At 37.7% G+C, this 18,232-nt stretch overlaps 1 protein-coding gene across 1 annotated transcript in view; it reads right to left on the bottom strand.

Annotated features, from left to right (window-relative positions):
• The window catches only part of GPC3 (glypican 3), a 692,738-nt gene that overhangs the window by 327,430 nt on the left and 347,076 nt on the right, over positions 1 to 18,232 (bottom strand). Inside the window, exon 3 of the mRNA XM_066250036.1 lies at positions 1,388 to 2,082. Within this exon, the coding sequence (XP_066106133.1) occupies positions 1,388 to 2,082 (695 nt within the window). The remainder of the gene's footprint in view (positions 1 to 1,387; positions 2,083 to 18,232) is intronic.

Genomic DNA, 18,232 nt, shown 5'->3' with positions numbered 1-18,232 from the left:
AATGTAGTAGGAGCTCAACAATGGTAGGGTATTAAATGATTCTGCTACCACCTTTCACAAAGATGACAGCATTCAGAAATCATTCACTATTACCTTAGTGTAATCTGGCTAGCAACTCTTGGGCGTATGTTCTGCTTTTAAATTAGAAAGTGGTTCATTGGACAGAGCATCAGCCCAGCTTGCAGACATCCCAGGTTCGATCTCTGGTCAGGGCACACATGAGAAGTGATCATCTACTCCTCTTCCCCTCCCTTTCCCTCTTTTCTCTCTCTCTCTCTCTCTTCTCCTCTTGCAGCAGTGGCTTGGTTGGTTTGAGCGTCAGCTTCAGACACTGAGGATAGCTCAGCTGATTTGAGTGTTGGCCCAAGACAGGGTTTGCTGGCTGAATCATTGTCGGGGTGCATGCAGGAGTCTGTCTCTCTATCTCCCTTCCTCTGACTTAGAAAAAGGTGGGTGCCTCCTGTGGTTCAGAATGTATGCACTTTAGCTTGGCAAGTATAATGTAACTAACAATATGGGACTGAAACCAAGCAAATTGCTGCCTGCCTCACTTGTAGAACTGTCTCATCATAAATCATATCACAAACACCATCAGGCTAACTTATATAATGAAGGTTTTTTTAAAAAAAACTTGGAAAAGGTAGATGTTTTGCCTTGTTTATGTTCTTATGTAGGTTTAATTAATGGGCCCTAACTAGGTCTCCTGCATTTAAAATCATTGCTTAAAATGGCAATATGATCTATCTTATCTATCTATCTATCTATCTATCTATCTATCTATCATCTATATAATTAGGAGCATGGGAGTAAAATCAGGATCAGAAAAATTGGTGATAACCTAGTTAAAGAGAGATTTAATCAATTTCCATATTATGGATCTTCCATTAACTATAGCTAGGTGCCCTTGGGCAAGTTACAGATTTACTGAGCCTCAGTTTTCTCATTTATTAAATAAAGATGGAGATAATAGCTAATACCTCAAAGGGTTGTCATGAAGTTTATGATAATTAACAACAATGGTAATAACAGCTAATATTTACTGAAGACTTACCATAGGTACATACTAAATGCTTTCACATGTTATTGCTTATAAAAAAGATATTTTACCCCTATTTTATAAGGCAGAAATGTGAATTTCATAAAGACAAAAAGATTCACCCAAATTCCCACAGTAAACAAATGTGTGGAGTTACAATCCAAAGCCAGACATTATGACTCCATAACCTGCGGTCTTAATATGCTACCTAAATCTGTGAGGTAATTCAGTCCATCATCCCATCTCACCCTCTAATCGTTCTGTCACTTCTGTTCAATTGCACCTGCTACTAGCCAGGGTTCCCCAACCAATAAGACCTAGTTTCTCTGAAATATGTAGACTAGTACTCACGGTGGTAGTCAGCTTTCCACCGTTCTTCTGGACATATTGGATGGAGTCATGGATTGTTGAAAAAAGACCAAGCAGTACATTCTCCATGTCATAGATTTTGTACATGCCATTCACCAGCTCTTCAAGAGATAGAATGTATTCTTTCCAGTACTTGTCAATCTCCACCACACCTGCCATACAGCCTTGCATGACCACATTGCAGTAGCCACCACATGGCTTAACCATCATCAGTCCTTGGCAGTAAGAGCAGTACCACATTCTGGTGAGCATTCGGCCACAGTCCTTACTGAACTTCAGATGATTAGTTGTGTTGATCACTTCGATTCCAAGATTCAGGGCCTGGAGGAAGATCCTAGTAACTTGTAGTGACTTGGACACCTGGGTCATAATAAGCTTGGGGAAATTCCCAAATACTTTCAGGTCACGCCTTGCCCCACGGAGGCACTCATTGATGTCTAAGGCTGACTCAGGCAGGCCTGGGTTCATTAGCTGGGTATAGATGACTGGAAACAAGCTATCAAACAGTTCATTGACCATGTCATCCACGTTGATGTCAGAACCCAGGATGTAGAGAGAGACATCAGTAAAAAATTCACCCACGAATTCAAAAGCTTGTGGAGTCAGGCTCGGATAGTTGTTTTTGAACATGGCATTAGTGTAGTTCTTGGCATGGCGAACAACAATTTCAAAGGCCTCTGTAAAATAAGAGATAGAGAAATGGACAAATTAAAGCATGAATATCCAGGGTATAATTGAATTTGAAATTCCTCCTTATTGCTGTGGTGATTAAGGTCACATTTTTTTTTTAAATAATTGACTCATACTGCCTCATCAATTTTCCTTTCTGAACATACAGTTCAAACCCTGATGCATACATAACTTCTTTTTTTTCACAGTGACAGAAAGAGAGTCAGAGAGAGGGATAAGTAGGGACAGATAGACAGGAATGGAGAGAGATGAGAAGCATCAATCATTAGTTTTTCATTGTGACACCTTAGTTGTTCATTGATTGCTTTCTCATATGTTCCTTGACCGTGGGGCTACAGCAGACCGAGTAACCCCTTGGGTTGCTGACTCAAGCCAGCAACCTTGGGTCCAAGCTGGTGAGCTTTGCTCAAACAGATGAGCCCACACTCAAGCTGGTGACCTTGGGGTCTCGAACCTGAGTCCTCCACATCCCAGTCCAATACTCTATCTACAAAGCCAAGATTTAGTTAACATTTTGGCCTCATGAAAATACTGATTAAATCTAGGCTAAATTAGATGTTATTATTTTTCTGTCATTATTTTATTCCATTAAAAAGGTCTTGTATTTCACCCTGGCTGGTTGGCTCAGCAGTAGAGCGTTGGCCTGGTGTGTGGGGGACCCGGGTTCGATTCCCGGCCAGGGCACATAGGAGAAGCGCCCATTTGCTTCTCCACCCCAACCCCCTCCTTCCTCTCTGTCTCTCTCTTCCCCTCCCGCAGCCAAGGCTCCATTGGAGCAAAGATGGCCAGAGTGATGGGGATGGCTCCTTGGCCTCTGCCCCAGGTGCTAGAGTGGCTCTGGTTGTGGCAGAGCAACGCCCTGGAGGGGCAGAGCATCGCCCCCTGGTGGGCAGAGCGTTGCCCCTGGTGGGCGTGCCGGGTGGATCCCGGTCGGGCGCATGTGGGAGTCTGTCTGACTGTCTCTCCCTGTTTCCAGCTTCAGAAAAATACAAAAAAAAAAAAAAAAAAAAAAAAGGTCTTGTATTTCAAGACATTTCACTTGGGACAGATATAAACATTTGATAACAAGCCATATATTGTATAAACCCACATAACAATTTAGCTTGCTCAGCCCTGGAAGAGAGGCAAATTCTTATCCAAGAACAAAAGCTATCAGAAATCTAATCATTTATGTCATATTTTCTCTAGATAATTTTAAAGGGAACTATGTGACAGTTTGCCAGATCTGGAAATGGAATTTATCCCTTGAATGGGTATCTGGATGGGAAAAAGATTCATGCATTTATCCATACATTGGATATTGAAAATAACACCTCTGGTACTTGCAAACTAAACATCTGGAATTATAACTGTTAAGCTTCTTTGGTAAATTTTGCTTCCTCATGGCTATAAAGCCTTATCTACTCTATAGAACCTATGAATTCAAGATTACATCTGCAGCCCCTACCCTTGGTATAAGGCCCAATTAGTGTAATTAGTTTGAGAGTGAAAGTAGTAATGGTAGCATCTCATTTTCTCCAACCTGAAATACTTAAAACATAAATTATTCCATCAAATCAGAGTTCTACATTTATATGAAGGAAGAGAAAATAACCACAATAGTAGGGTTTTCAAGACATTAAAACAGTTTAAAAACAAACAGAAATAACCAAGATTTCTGAGACATTTATAATTAACAGTATTTTCTTTCATTTTCTTCCTAAGTGCAAAGATCTATGACAGACGTACCCCAAATGACGCCAATTTATGAGCCTTGAAAAATCAAATTATTACCACTTTCAGAATACTATAGAGACTGTACATTAACAGCTCCTTGGGATCACTTAGTCCAGCATCTCAGTCATCTGTGTCAGAGTTAACTCTAAGTTGTGCCACCACCATCTGCCCCAGATACCTCGCAAAGTAGAACACGCTTGCTAGATTCTTCCCTTGAGCTTATGACTTGTCTTGCAATGTTGAGTAGATGCCAGTGCTAGTCTATTGAGCTACCAAGCCCATTTGAGAAAGGTAATCTTTGTTTCCATAAATTGCTATATGTTCATGTTTGTTTTCTTCTATTTAGAACATAAAGCAATTTCTGGAAAGTTTATCTTTTTTAAAAGTTTTATTTAGAAAATTAAATTTAACAGGGTGACATTGATCAATAAGACTACATAGGTTTCAGGTAAACATTTCTACAGCATTTGAACTGTTGATTATGTTGTATACTCATCACCCAAAGTCAAATCATTTTCTGTCACCTTATATTTGTCCTTCTTTACTCCCTTCCTCCCACCTCTTTCCCAACATCTTCCTCCTCTGGTAAAAACTTCACTTTTATCTATGTCTATGAGTCAGTTTTATATCCCTCTTATGTGTGACATCATACAGTTCTTAGCTTTTTCTGATTTACTTATTTGACTCAGTGTAATGTTCTCAAGGTCCATCCATGTTGTCATAAATGGCAATAGGTCAACGTTTCTGATGGCTGACTTTATCTATCTTATAGCAATCTCTTCCTAACCCCATATGCTACTTTACTCCCAATCATTGAATCTGAAGGTTTAATGAGGTCAAGAGATCATCTAGCACCAGACAAAAAAAATCAGCTAATGATTCTTTAAAATCATCAGATATATGGAAAATTAAAAGTACTCATTCATTTTAATTTTAACTAGCAAGTATTTATTATATATTAGGCTCTGTACTAGGTACAAGATATACAGTGTGTCCGTAAAGTCATGTTGCACTTTTGACTGGTCATAGGAAAGCAACAAAAGACGATAGAAATGTCAAATCTGCACCAAATAAAAGGAAAACTCTCCCAGTTTTATACCTATTCAGTGCAGTTTGATGTGGGCTCACAAACAGATTTTTTAGGGCTCCTTAGGTAGCTATCCCGTATAGCCTCTACAGACTCGTCACTGACTGATGGCCTACCAGAACGGGGTTTCTCCACCAAACTGCCGGTTTCCTTCAACTGCTTATCCCATCGAGTAATGTTATTCCTATGTGGTGGCACTTTGTTATAAATGTGCCGATATTCACATTGCACTTTGGTCACAGGTTCGAATTTAGCGAGTCACAGAACACACTGAACTTTCCTCTGTACCATCCACATCTCGACTGGCATGGCCATGGGCTTCTCCGCTGCATACACAGTGTTACGTCATCATCTGCACATGCGCACATGCTGCCACATCATCCTACAGAAACTGGGAGGGATTTCCTTTTATTTGGTGCAGATTTCACATTTCTATCGTCTTTTGTTGCTTTCCTGTGATCGGTCAAATGTGCACCATGACTTTACGTACACACTGTATGGTAAATGTGCTGGGTAAATGGAGATAAATGATACATCATCCTTGTATTAAAAATACTGACAAGCTATATATAGTGTAGTATTTACAAAGCATTTCCACATACAGTATATTATAATACCTATTTTTTGCAATAACATTCTGATTTGGTGTTGCAAAGCCCATTTTATCGATGTTGAGATTGAGGCTCATCAAAGTATAAGCACTTTCCCAGGGTCACACAACAGCAAAGTAGAAGTAGTCAACTTAGACTAGTTTCTTTCAGCAATGGTTATGCTCTAGCTGCCTTCAGCCTTATATCCAACAAACACGATTTAAAAACATTTGCAGAAAGTTAAGTTCTTTTATAAGCTCATTATTATTCCATTGGCTTTTTCTCAATGCATGAAAATGTATTAGGTGAAATTGTAGCTCCAAGACCAAGAGAGCAGAGTCATACTTTCACTTTTGCCTTGGGGAATCATGAGGTAAGAGAAGGGAGATTGGTGCTACAGTGTTACACTGTAAACCTCAATCATCTAAGCACCCCTAAGATGATTCTTCTAGAAGGCAAATTTGGTCTCTAGCATAGGAGTTTGGTTCTCTAATGTGAAAAATATATGACAGTGAAATTCCATAGACTATATTGACATAACAATTTTTTTAAAGTTTCTTTTACTAGCAGTGTTGGATCAATAGAGAAAAACATTACAAAGGATCATGAACTCTTCTACAGAAAGAATAACAACAATGCACACTGCAGTGGGAAAAGGGGTAGGGGTTTATACTTAACCTCAAGCTTACTTGTGTTCCCTGCTACAATTTCCACAACTCTGAGTCCATTCAGTACATCTCTAGATTTTTCCCAACTCCCTTACTTCTATATCACTGGACAACAGACCAAATCATAACCACTCAAGCAAAGGCTCCTTGAGGACTTGTAGGAACCAACACTTGAGGACTTGTAGGAACCAACAGGTGAAAAGTGATGCTCACATTGAGTTTGGCAACTTGAGGTTTGATGGAATGAAGGCAGGGACGAGAATCATTATTTTTTTTTTTAATTTTGAAATACAATTTAATGGGGTGACATTGATTTTTTTGGTGAGATAATAATATGTCCATTGATTTTTTTGGTGAGATAATAATATGTCCTTAAGGTAAAGGAGGTTTTCCTCAGTCTTTTTCTGAGGAAAATGTCAAGAACTATATCCAGAAAAAAATAGAACAATGTAAAATTAGAAATATTATGAAAACTTTGGCATTAAACAGAAAATATTTTAATATTTGTTTTATATTATAAAAATAAGTGATACAGATAAATAGATCTAATAAATTAAATGAATACAAATTCAAGTATGAAAAAATTTCTAGATTTTTAGATGGTCCCATTACTATCTTGGTCACAATTATTTGGACACACTCTATAGTATTGTCAACATCCTCCATAAGTTATGGTGCTCAAAAAGGGAGATAATTTTCCAGATGAAGTTTGATATATGAAGTGTGCAATCAAGTTATTTCCTCTCTTTAAAAGGCTCAATAACTTCTACTTCCCTTTGTGAAGAACATAGAGAGTTTATCACGGTAGTAAAATGGCTATTTTTAGTATTTGGTGCTGGTATTTCTATATTCAATGCTAGACAGAAAGAAATGTGTTTTCATAGGCATTTTCAGTAGAAGGCTTGATACTTTTAAAAGGAGAGTATAGTTGCAGTTGGAAAATAGGAACAGATGTACCACTGAGTTTGCATCAAGCCCTTAAGACTAAGGCAGTCCTTAGCAGCAAGTTCCTTTTTTCAAGGCAGTTTCATCAGCATTCTAAGAATGGCAAGTACTTTATAAGAAGAACTTTTTTTTTTCATTTTTCTGAAGCTGGAAACAGGGAGAGACAGTCAGACAGACTCCCGCATGTGCCCGACCGGGATGCACCCGGCACGCCCACCATGGGGCGACGCTCTGCCCACCAGGGGGTGATGCTCTGCCCATCCTGGGCATCGCCATGTTGCGACCAGAGCCACTCCAGCGCCTGAGGCAGAGGCCACAGAGCCATCCCCAGCACCCAGGCCATCTTTGCTCCAATGGAGCCTTGGCTGCGGGAGGGGAAGAGAGAGACAGAGAGGAAGGTGCGGCGGAGGGGTGGAGAAGCAAATGGGCGCTTCTCCTGTGTGCCCTGGCCGGGAATCGAACCCGGGTCCTCCGCACGCTAGGCCGACGCTCGACCGCTAAGCCAACCGGCCAGGGCTATAAGAAGAACTTTTTAATTCTTAGGATAAATGCCACACAATGGGTTGGGCTCAAAAACAGCCCTTCTTTTCTTTATTGTTTATTAATAATAAGAGACTATCGGCAATAATCTCTTTTTAAATGTTTATTGATTTGAGAGACAGAGAGAGAAAGAGAGAGAGAGAGGATGAGAGAGAAAGAGAGAGAGAGAGACAGGGAGAAACATTGATTTGTTCTACCATTTATGCACTCATTGGCTGATTCTTGTATGTGACCTGACTGGGGGTTGAATCTGCAATATTGGTATATCAGGACAGTGCTCTAACAAAGTTAGCTACCTTTCCCAGGCCAACAGTCCTTGTTTATAAGCATAAGTACATTAATTAAAAAATAAAACTGAATTTATGAGGTACCTGAAATGTACATGCCAGGACCTGTAATAAACTTGCTCACATGTGTCCTCTCATTTAACTTTAACATAATCATGTGTGTTTTGAATTATTTTTATTTTACTGGGGAAAAAACTGAGGCACAGACAGGTTAAGTGACTCATGCAAGGTCATACCTCTAATTAAATGTGAGGTCCTGAATTTGAATGAAGGTTAATCTAACACCAAGCTAATTACACAACATATTTCAGCCTTGAAAACTGGATATTGGGAGTTCCTGGTCTTGGCTCCATCATATAAATAGCTTGAAAGCTATCTTGAACCATAAAACAATAACTGAACAAACCAAAAAAAATCAACGTTTTTTTCTTAGACCCATCTGAGGATTGAAATCATCTGGCAAACTTAACTCCCAAATCTGGGAAGACAAGGAAATAACAGAGAATTATAACTGAGATCAACTTACCTGAAGCAGAACTGGCTGGAATCATAAATTAGTATGAATACTTAAATGATAATTTTGATAAAATGATATAGGTGGAACATGGACTCCTTGAGAATTAAAAACTTCTGGGTCCACACTCTAAAGTGTTCCTCACATTTCCATAGGTAATACCTCCAGAAAACAAATTTGTCATGATAAAGATCTAAGAAAAGTCTCCTTTTTTTCAAGCAGGGGAGGAGAAAAGTAATAATTCAGAAATACACTACGAGTGTTCTCTATAACAAATGCCTGTCCAAGGAACACAACTTTACCAAAGCCTAATATCTGGGAGAAGAAAATTAGAGAACTCTATCCACCTCTAACCTTCCTGTTATACCTAAAAGAAAAAAATGTGCTGAGAAAACCTTATAAAGGTCACAGCCCAAAGACTTGGGCCTAGTAGAAAACTAAGATCAATCATAAGATTATAGACCACTTCCACTCCCTCCATAACTTAGTACCCAAAAGACACAAACCCTATTCAAGAAAGTCTTAGGAAAACTCCAAAACAACAGTTAAGAAAAAAAAATTAGACCCTGATTGGCTGACTCAGTGGATAGAGCATTGGCCAGGTGTATAGATCTCCTGGATTCAATTCCCAGTCCAAGCACACAGGAGAAATGACCATCTGCTTCTCTCCCCCTCTCTTTTCCCCTCTCTCCCTCTTCCCCTCCCCACAGCCAGTGGCTCTATTGTTTTGAGTATAGGCCTCAGGCACTGAGGAAGAATCATTGGTCCGTGTGGCAAGCCTCAGGCACTAGAAATAGCTTGGTTGATTTCAGAATTAGCCCCAGATGGCAGTTGTCCAGTGGATCCTAGTCAGGGCACATGTGGGAGTTTGTCTATTTCCCCTTTTCTCAATTAAAAAAAAAGATAAAACAAGGACACCAGAGAAAACTAAAGGCTCTAGCATGAATAGCTACAGCAAACATTAAATAGCCCAACTCCTAATACAATTAACATTAGTATTCACACTGAAAGTCTAATGACTCCAGTTCTTATTACCTAATAAAATATCATATCTTGCTTTGCACAAACAATTATAGTCCATGTTAAAAAGCAAGAAAAAGTCTGAAGAGGCAAACCAATGATCAGAACCATACTAAGATATGTCAAATTTTAGGAAATTTAAGAAAACTATTATAAATATGTTAAGGGCTCTAATGTATTAAATAGACACATATAAAAACAAATGAGTAATATAAAAAGGGTGGGAAAAAGTGAGTTTACAGTTGTAGTGTATTAGTAATACAAAAATAAATAAATAATAGTACAAGAAAAAACTGTTCTGTGTACTTACAATTATAAATGTACTTTTGCCTACCCCTGTACAGAGACGGAAACTCTAAAAAAAAAAATAAAAGTAAATGCTAGAAATAAAAAAAAACACAAACAGAATTAAAATATGCCTTTCAAGGTATCATCCCTATCCTAGAAATAAAAAAGGAAAGAATAAGTGAAGTTAAAGAAATGTCAACAGCAACTTTCCAAAACAAAAGTGTGGGGCGGGGGAACAGAAAAGAATATCCAAGAACCGTGAGACAAATTTAAAAGGTGTAAAATGTATGTACATTGGTCCCTCGTCTATCACAGGGATTAGGTTCCAGAAACCCCTGCGACAGTCGAAAACCTGCGAAGTAGCAATATTATATTTATTTTATTATTTATATATATATTTTAAGGCTTTATAAACCCTCCCCACACTCTTATAAACATTTCCCACACTGTTTCTATATTGTTTTGAATTTTTTAGGCTAGAAAATGCTTATTTTACCACAAAAATAATTAAAATAATAAATATATAAAAATACCTATATATGGCAAAATCCCACAATATAGCAAAAAAATCTGCTAAACAAAATTAGATATATACAATTTAAAAATCCATGATTAAATGAGACTGTGAAAAGTGAAACACGATATAGTGAGGGATGACTGTAATTGCAATTCCAGAGAGAGAGAAAAGAGAAGAAGAAATATTTGAGGTAATAATAGCAAAAAATTTCACAAAATTCATGATAGACAAGATCCATATGTCCAAGAATCTCAGAGAATAACAAGCAGGTTAAGGACCAAAATATTTACTCCTAGGCAGAAGTCATGCAAGCAAGAAAAGGGAGAAGTGAAATATTTAGTGCAGAAAGAAAAGAAACCACCAACCTAGAATTGGTTCTAGAAAATTATCATTGAAAAGGAAAGAAGAAACAAAGATTCCTTCACACACACAAAAAAAATTTCAATTGCAAAAATGTTAAAAGAAGCTTTTTGGGAAAATTATAAATGTCAGCAAATCAGATCTGCATAAGGAACGAAAAAAAAAATCAGAGAAAGAATAAATAAAGGTAGCAGTGGCACAGTGGATAGAGCGTAGGACTGGGACAACAAGGACCCAGGTTCGAACCCCTGAGGTCTCCAGCTTGAGCGCAGGCTCACCGGCTTGAGCGTGGTGCCACTGATTTGAGTGTAGGATCATAGACATGACCCCATTTTCACTGGCTTGAGCCCAAATGTCACTGGCTTGAAGTCCAAGGTTGCTGGCTTGAGCAAGGGGTCACTCACTTTGCTGTAGCCCCCTGGTTAAGGCACATATGAGAAAGAAATCAATGAACAGCTAAGGTGCTGCAATGAAGAATTGATGCTTCTCATCCCTCTCCCTTCCTGTCTGTCCCTATCTGCCCCTTTCTCTGTCTCTGTTTAAACAACAACAACAACACACACAAGTGAATAAATAAAGGTAAAATAACTTTTTAAAAGTTGATCTAATAGACAACTTTGTTTAAAGTAGTAATAATAACAATATATTTAGTAATTATAAAATACAGATAGGTAAAATAAATTACAGCAATGTTATAAAGCAGGGGTCCCCAAACTACGGCCCGCGGGCAGCATGCGGCCCCCTGAGGCCATTTATCCGGCCCCCACTGCACTTCTGGAAGGGGCACCTCTTTCATTGGTGGTCAGTACTGTATGTGGCGGTGCTGGAAATCGCTGTCGCTCACATACAGTACTACTTCCGGTGATGTGGGGTGCACGCATCACGCATGGCTCCAGAAGTGTGTCATATCACTTGTTACGGCTAGCAGTGACAAATATGGAAGTGGACATTGACCATCTCATTAGCCAAAAGCAGGCCCATAGTTCCCATTGAAATACTGGTCAGTTTGTTGATTTAAATTTACTTGTTCTTTATTTTAAATATTGTATTTGTTTCAGTTTTGTTTTTTTACTTTAAAATAAGATATGTGCAGTGTGCATAGGGATTTGTTCATAGTTTTGTTTTTTTTTTTTATAGTCCGGCCCTCCAACAGTCTGAGGGATAGTGAACTGGCCCCCTGTGTAAAAAGTTTGGGGATCCCTGTTATAAAGGATGGGAGAGAGAAATTAAAAATTATCTGTTATATGGTAACTGCCTTGCCAAGGAAGCAATTTAGATTTAGCATATAGACTTAGAATAGTTAAAAATATATATTGCAAAATTTAAGAAAAATACTAAAAATTTTAAAAAGAAAAATTGATATGCTAAGAGAGGAGAAAAATGGAATAAAAATATTCATTTAAAAGCAGAGAAGGTAGAGGGGGAGGCAGTTGGGGGGTTGGGTGAAAAGGGTGAAGTAATTAAGAAGTACAAAGTTGTAGTTACAGAACAGTAATGGGGCTGTAAGTTAAACATAGGGAATATAGTCAATAATATGATTACTATGAATGGTGCCAGTGGAGTACTGAAAATATAAAGAGGAACACTGTATAAAGTATATATAACTATCTAACCACTAATCTGCACTCCAAATACCAATGCAAAATAAAGTAAATATATATATATATATATATATATATATATATATATATATATAGAGAGAGAGAGAGAGAGAGAGAGAGAGAGAGAGAATGGATTAAACCTTTTAGAAAATAAAAAAGAAAAGGCAGGAAAAGGATGGTTAAAACTATTGTGGTCAGTTAAAACAACCATAGTAAAAAATAAGTGCCATGAATATAGAGCAGTTATAAACATGGTGATAATAATCCATTTACATCACTAATCATTCTAAAGGTGAATGATTTAAATAAACAAAGTAAATGACACAGACTTTCAGAGTAAATATAAAAATAAGAACCAACTATAGACTGCCTCAAGATATAGAGATCCAGATAAAGATATGGAGAAATAACATGCTAACGCTAAGAAAAAGTTGGAGTAACAAATTAATTGTAGAATAACGATACTTTGGAAGAAGGAAAATTGCAGGGATTAAAAGAGGCATTACATGATAAAAAGGTGAATTTTCCAAGAAGTCATAATCCTTAATGTGTATGCTGCTAACAACAGACCATCAAAATATATGAGGTAAAAACTGACAAAAATGCAAGGATAAATATACAAATCCACAATTATGTTGGCAACATCAACATCCCTCTATCAGTAACTAAAAAAATCCATCAGCCAGAAAATTAATAAGGATATAGTTGAACCAGACAGCCTAAATCATGAATCAACTAGATCTCATTGACATTTATAAGACATTTCATCCATGAACAGCAGAATATATATTCCCGTTAAACTCACATGGAGTACTCATTAAGACAGACCATATTCTGGGCAATAAAATACACTTTAACCAATTCAAAATCATAGAAATCTTACAAATGAATGTTCTCAGACCACAATAGTTTTAAATTAGAAATCAATAATAGAAAGATAATAAGAAGACATCTAATTATTTTAAAATTAAGCAACATATCTACATAACACATGAAACAAAGAAAAAATCTTAAGTGAAATTTTAAAATATTTTAACCAAATTATAATGATAATATAATTTATAAAAGTTGGTGTGGTGGCCTGACCAGGCGGTGGCGCAGTGGATAGAGCGTCGGACTGGGATATGGAAGGACCCAGGTTCGAGACCCCGAGGTCGCCAGCTTGAGCGCGGGCTCATCTGGCTTGAGCAAAGAGCTCACCAGCTTGGACCCAAGGTCGCTGGCTCCAGCAGGGGGTTACTCGGTCTGCTGAAGGCCCACGGTCAAGGCACACGTGAGAAAGCAATCAATGAACAACTAAGAAGTCGCAACGCGCGCAACGAGAAACTGATGATTGATGCTTCTCATCTCTCCGTTCCTGTCTGTCTGTCCTTGTCTATCTCTGCCTCTGTTAAAAAAAAAAAAAAAAAAAAAAAAAAAAAAAAAAAAAAAAAAAAAAAAAAAAAAAAAAAAAAAAAGTTGGTGTGGTGAAGCAAAAGCAGTGGTTCCAAGGAAATTTAAGGCATTGAATACATATATTGGAAAAGAAAAAAGATCTCAAATTGATAATCTAAGATTCCACCAAAGGAAACTGGAGAAAGGTAAGTAATATAAACCTGAAACAAGCAGAAGAAAAGAATAAATAAAAACTAGAGCAGAACCTAATGAAACTGGTAATAAAAACTCTAAAGAGAAATTCAATAAAACCAAAAGTTAGTTATTTTAAAATGTCAATAAAAATTTTAAAATATCTATTCAGGGTAATCAAGAAAATAAAGAAGACAAAATTTACTAATGTAAGAAATGAAAGAGGGATAATTACTTCTGATTCCACGGGTGTTAAAAGGATAATAAAAATATTCAAAACAGTCTCTGGACAGTTGGCTCAGTGGTAGAGTGTCGGCCTGGCATGCAGGAGTCCCAGGTGCAATTCCCGGCCAGGGCACACAGGAAAGGCGCCCATCTGCTTCTCCACTCCTCCCCCTCTCCTTCCTCTCTGTCTCTCTCTTCCCCTCCCACAGCCAAGGCTCCATTGGAGCAAAGTTGGCCCGGGTGCTGAGGATGGCTCCATGGCCTCTGCCTCAGGCGCTAGAATGGCTCTGGTCACAACAGAGCGATGCCCCGGATGGGCAGAGCATCGCCCCCTGGTGGGCGTGCCGGGTGGATCCCGGTCGGGCGCATGTGGGAGTCTGTCTGACTGCCTCCCTGTTTCAAGCTTCAGAAAAATACAAAAAAAATATATTAAAAACAATTTGATAAATATTGCTAAATTTTACTTAACAAAAAATTGATAAAAATTGATGAAATGCACCAATTCCTTAAAAAAACAAAAACGGCCAAAATTTAACACATGGAGAATAGATTATCTCAATTGACCTAAATATTTTTTTAACTTTTAATATTTCATTTAATTTATTGTGTTGACATGTTCTCAAGTGCCCCACTCAATACAACACCCTCCACGCACTGTATCGTGCTCCCCCATGCTCCATGCAAAGTCTCTTTCCACTTCTGTTTCACTCTCCTTCCCCCCTCACCTCCACCTCCCTTTCCCTCTGGGAATTGTTGCCCTGTTGTCTGCATCTATGTATTATGTATACAAAATTTGGCTGATTCTTTCACCTTCTTTGAACTGATCCCTCTTTGTCCTTTCCCCTGACAGCTGTCCACCTGTTCCCTATGACCCAGCCTCTGTTTCTATTCTGTTCCTCAGTTTATTGTGTTCATTACATTGCACATATAAGTGAGATCATATCATATATGTCTTTCTCTATCTAGCTTATTTTACTTAAGATAATCTCCAGGTCCTTCTGAGCCATTACAGAAGATAAGATTTCCTTTTTATGGCCATGTAGTATTCCATTGTGTAAATATACCACAGCTTTTTCCCCCCTACTCATCCACTGATGGATACTTGGGCTATTTCCAGATCTTGGCTATTGTAAACAATGCTGCAATGAGCATGGAGGTGTAGATCTCCTTTTAAATTAGTGTTTTGGGATTCATAGGATATATTTCTAGAAGTGGAATAGCTGGGTCATCAGACAGTTCCATTTTTAATTTTTGGGGGAAATGCCATACTATTTTTCACCACAGCTATAAGAGTCTGCATTCCCACCAGCAGTACAGGAGAGTTCCCTATTCTCCACACCCTCCCCAGCACTTGTTTGTTGATTTCTTAATGAAAGCCATTTTGGCAGGTGTGAAGTAATATCTCATTGTGGTTTTAATTTGCATTTCTTTAATGATTAGTAAGTTGAGCATTTTTTCATATGTTTATTGGTCATCTGTTTGTCTTCTTAGGAGAAGTGTCTATTCATTGACCTATATTTATTAAATAAATTGAATGAATAATGAATAACCTTCTAAAATGAAAGCATTAGGTCCATATGGTTTAACGAGTAATTCTATCAAACATTTAAGGAAGAAAGGGTATCAGTTCTCTACAATCACTTCCAGAAAACAGAAGCAGAGAGAACATTTGATAATTCATTCCACCTAATACCAAATATCTTTACCTTAATAGCAAAACCAGATATTACAAGAAAAGAAATCCACAGACCTAAATCTCTCATAAATGTAAATATAAAAATACAGAACAAAATGCTAATGCATCAAATTTGACAGTCTACTAAAAAATCATACACCATAACCAAATGGGATTTATTCCAGATATGCAAGTCTGGTTCAACATTTAAAAATCAGTTAATGTAATCCATCATATCAGTAATCTGAAAAAAAGAAATCATGTGATGATATCAACAGGTTTAGAAAAAACATTGGCCAAAATACAACACCATTCATGATAAAAATTCTCAGCAAATGTGGAATAGAGGAAAACTTTCCCCCCTTGTTAAAGTATATCCACAAAAAAGTTCTCCCTAATATCAAATTTAATAATGAGAAACTAGAGACTTTCCAACTGAGATCAGGAACAAAGTAAGGATGTATCTTTCAGCACTTTTATTCAACATTATATTTAAAGTCTTAATTCACAAAATAAGACAAGATAAAGAAATAAAAGGTATACAGATTTGGAAAGAAATAAATTGTCTATGTTCACAAATGACATGAATGTCTATGTACAAAATTCCAAAGAATTGACAAAAAGTTTCCTTGAACTAATAAGAGACTATAACAAGATTGCAGGATACAAAGTTAACATAGGAAAGTCAGTTGCTTCTCTAGATACCAACAATGATGAATTGGTATTCTAAATTGAAAACACATTATAATTTACATTAGAACAAAAAAATGGAATGCTTATGTACAAAAATAAATAGAGAGATACTACATGTTCATGGATAGAAACAGTCAATATTATTAAGAAGTTAATTTTTTCCAAACATGATCTATAGATTCAATGGAACTTCAATCAAAAAGCTTGTAAGTTATTTTGTGGATATCAATACTAAAGTTTCTATAGAAAGCAGAGGTGGATTAAGGTCTATTGAGGCCCTGGGTGCAGAAGAAAATATTGGATACCTTCTATTAGAAAAAAATGTAAAGTTGGGGTTTTGCGAGGCTCTTCAAAAGTCAAGACCCAGGGCTTGAACCCGGTGCACCTGCCATTAAATTCACCTCTGAAAGAAAGGCAAAAGACTAGAATAGTCATCTGATGAACAACAAAACCAGAGGACAGGCACTACCTGATTTAAAGTACTCCTATGAAGTTACAGTAACTAAGACATGGTATTGGTGAAAAAATAATAACCCTGAAATAAACTCAAGGAAGAACAAAAGCAATAAAATGGAGGATATTGTTTTGAACAAATGGTTCTGAAACAATGGAAACACATGAAAAAATAAATCTAGATACGGACTTCATACCTTTCATAAAAAATAACTCAAATGCAAAACTATAAAAACTTCTGTAACACAGGAAAAGTTCTTGATTACTCTGGCTTTAGCAATAAGGTTTTAAATATAGCATGAAAAATATAATCCGTGAAATTAAAAAATCGATAAGTAGGACTTCATTAAAATTAAAAACATATTTTCTGTGATATTAAGCGAATGAAGAGAGTAACATCTGGTGAATTAAAAAAACAAAACATGGACTTTGAGAAAATATTTGCAAAATATATGTGATAAAGGCCTTAATCTAACATACACAAAGAATATTTAAAATTCAAAAATAAGAAAACAAAAGCCAATGATGCCAGAGAAATGGTGTCATGAAACATACTCCAGATCTTCCCCCTTGAAATTTCAACAAACTGAACCATAATAACACAATGATGAAACCCTAGCTGGGCTCGCAGGGACAACTGAAAGATACACTCACTGAATGGACTAAGGGTGGAAAGGGTTGAAAAGGGGGGCAGAAGATAAAACGTACTTGGTAGGCTCCAGAGAGTAGAGGAGACAAACCTTGAGTGACTGTTTTTTGTTTTTTCTCTGCTGGACTATGGGGAGGAGGAGAGCTTGGCTGCTCTGAATTTTGTCTGAGCAATCTGAGGGGTATGAAGAGGAAAACCTGGAGTGAATGGGTCTCATTCTACTGGGAGGAGCAGTTAGAGGGGCAGAGGACGAGCTACACCAAAGTGGCCAGAGCACGGGGTTACAGCTAGTGTTCCCATGGTCTGCCTGCAGCCCACAATGGCAAAGACAGAGAAACCTCGAGTGAAGCCCCCAGCCTCCCAGATCCCTCATCCCTCACTTCGCCATAGAGAGAGTGGCAGAGACAAACCCCATAGCTAGTCCTCAAGAGCCACTGCCTCCCCTAAAGAACAGAGGTGCTCCATTACTGGTCCCCAACTCTGTTCAGACTTGAAGAGGAGTGCCTGGAAGTCTCAGATCACCACTGTTAGACCTATAGAGCAAGAAAGCTGAAGTGGTAAAGCTGAAGTCATAAGAAACCAGAAAGCCCTTACAAAAAGCCTTACACACTGATGCAATTGCAGCCCTGCCTACATCATTGTGACATCAACATCTCAGTGGATAGCTCAGGAACTTCACAGAGCTAAAACTTGTAATACAGCAACACCTACTGGAAGAAACCTCTCAAAACCTCTCAAAAGCA

This window comes from Saccopteryx bilineata, chromosome X (genome assembly GCF_036850765.1).
Source record: "Saccopteryx bilineata isolate mSacBil1 chromosome X, mSacBil1_pri_phased_curated, whole genome shotgun sequence".
Taxonomy (NCBI): Eukaryota; Metazoa; Chordata; class Mammalia; order Chiroptera; family Emballonuridae; genus Saccopteryx; species Saccopteryx bilineata.
Note: the sequence above shows the minus strand (reverse complement) of the source record. Positions and strands in the feature narration are given on the sequence as shown.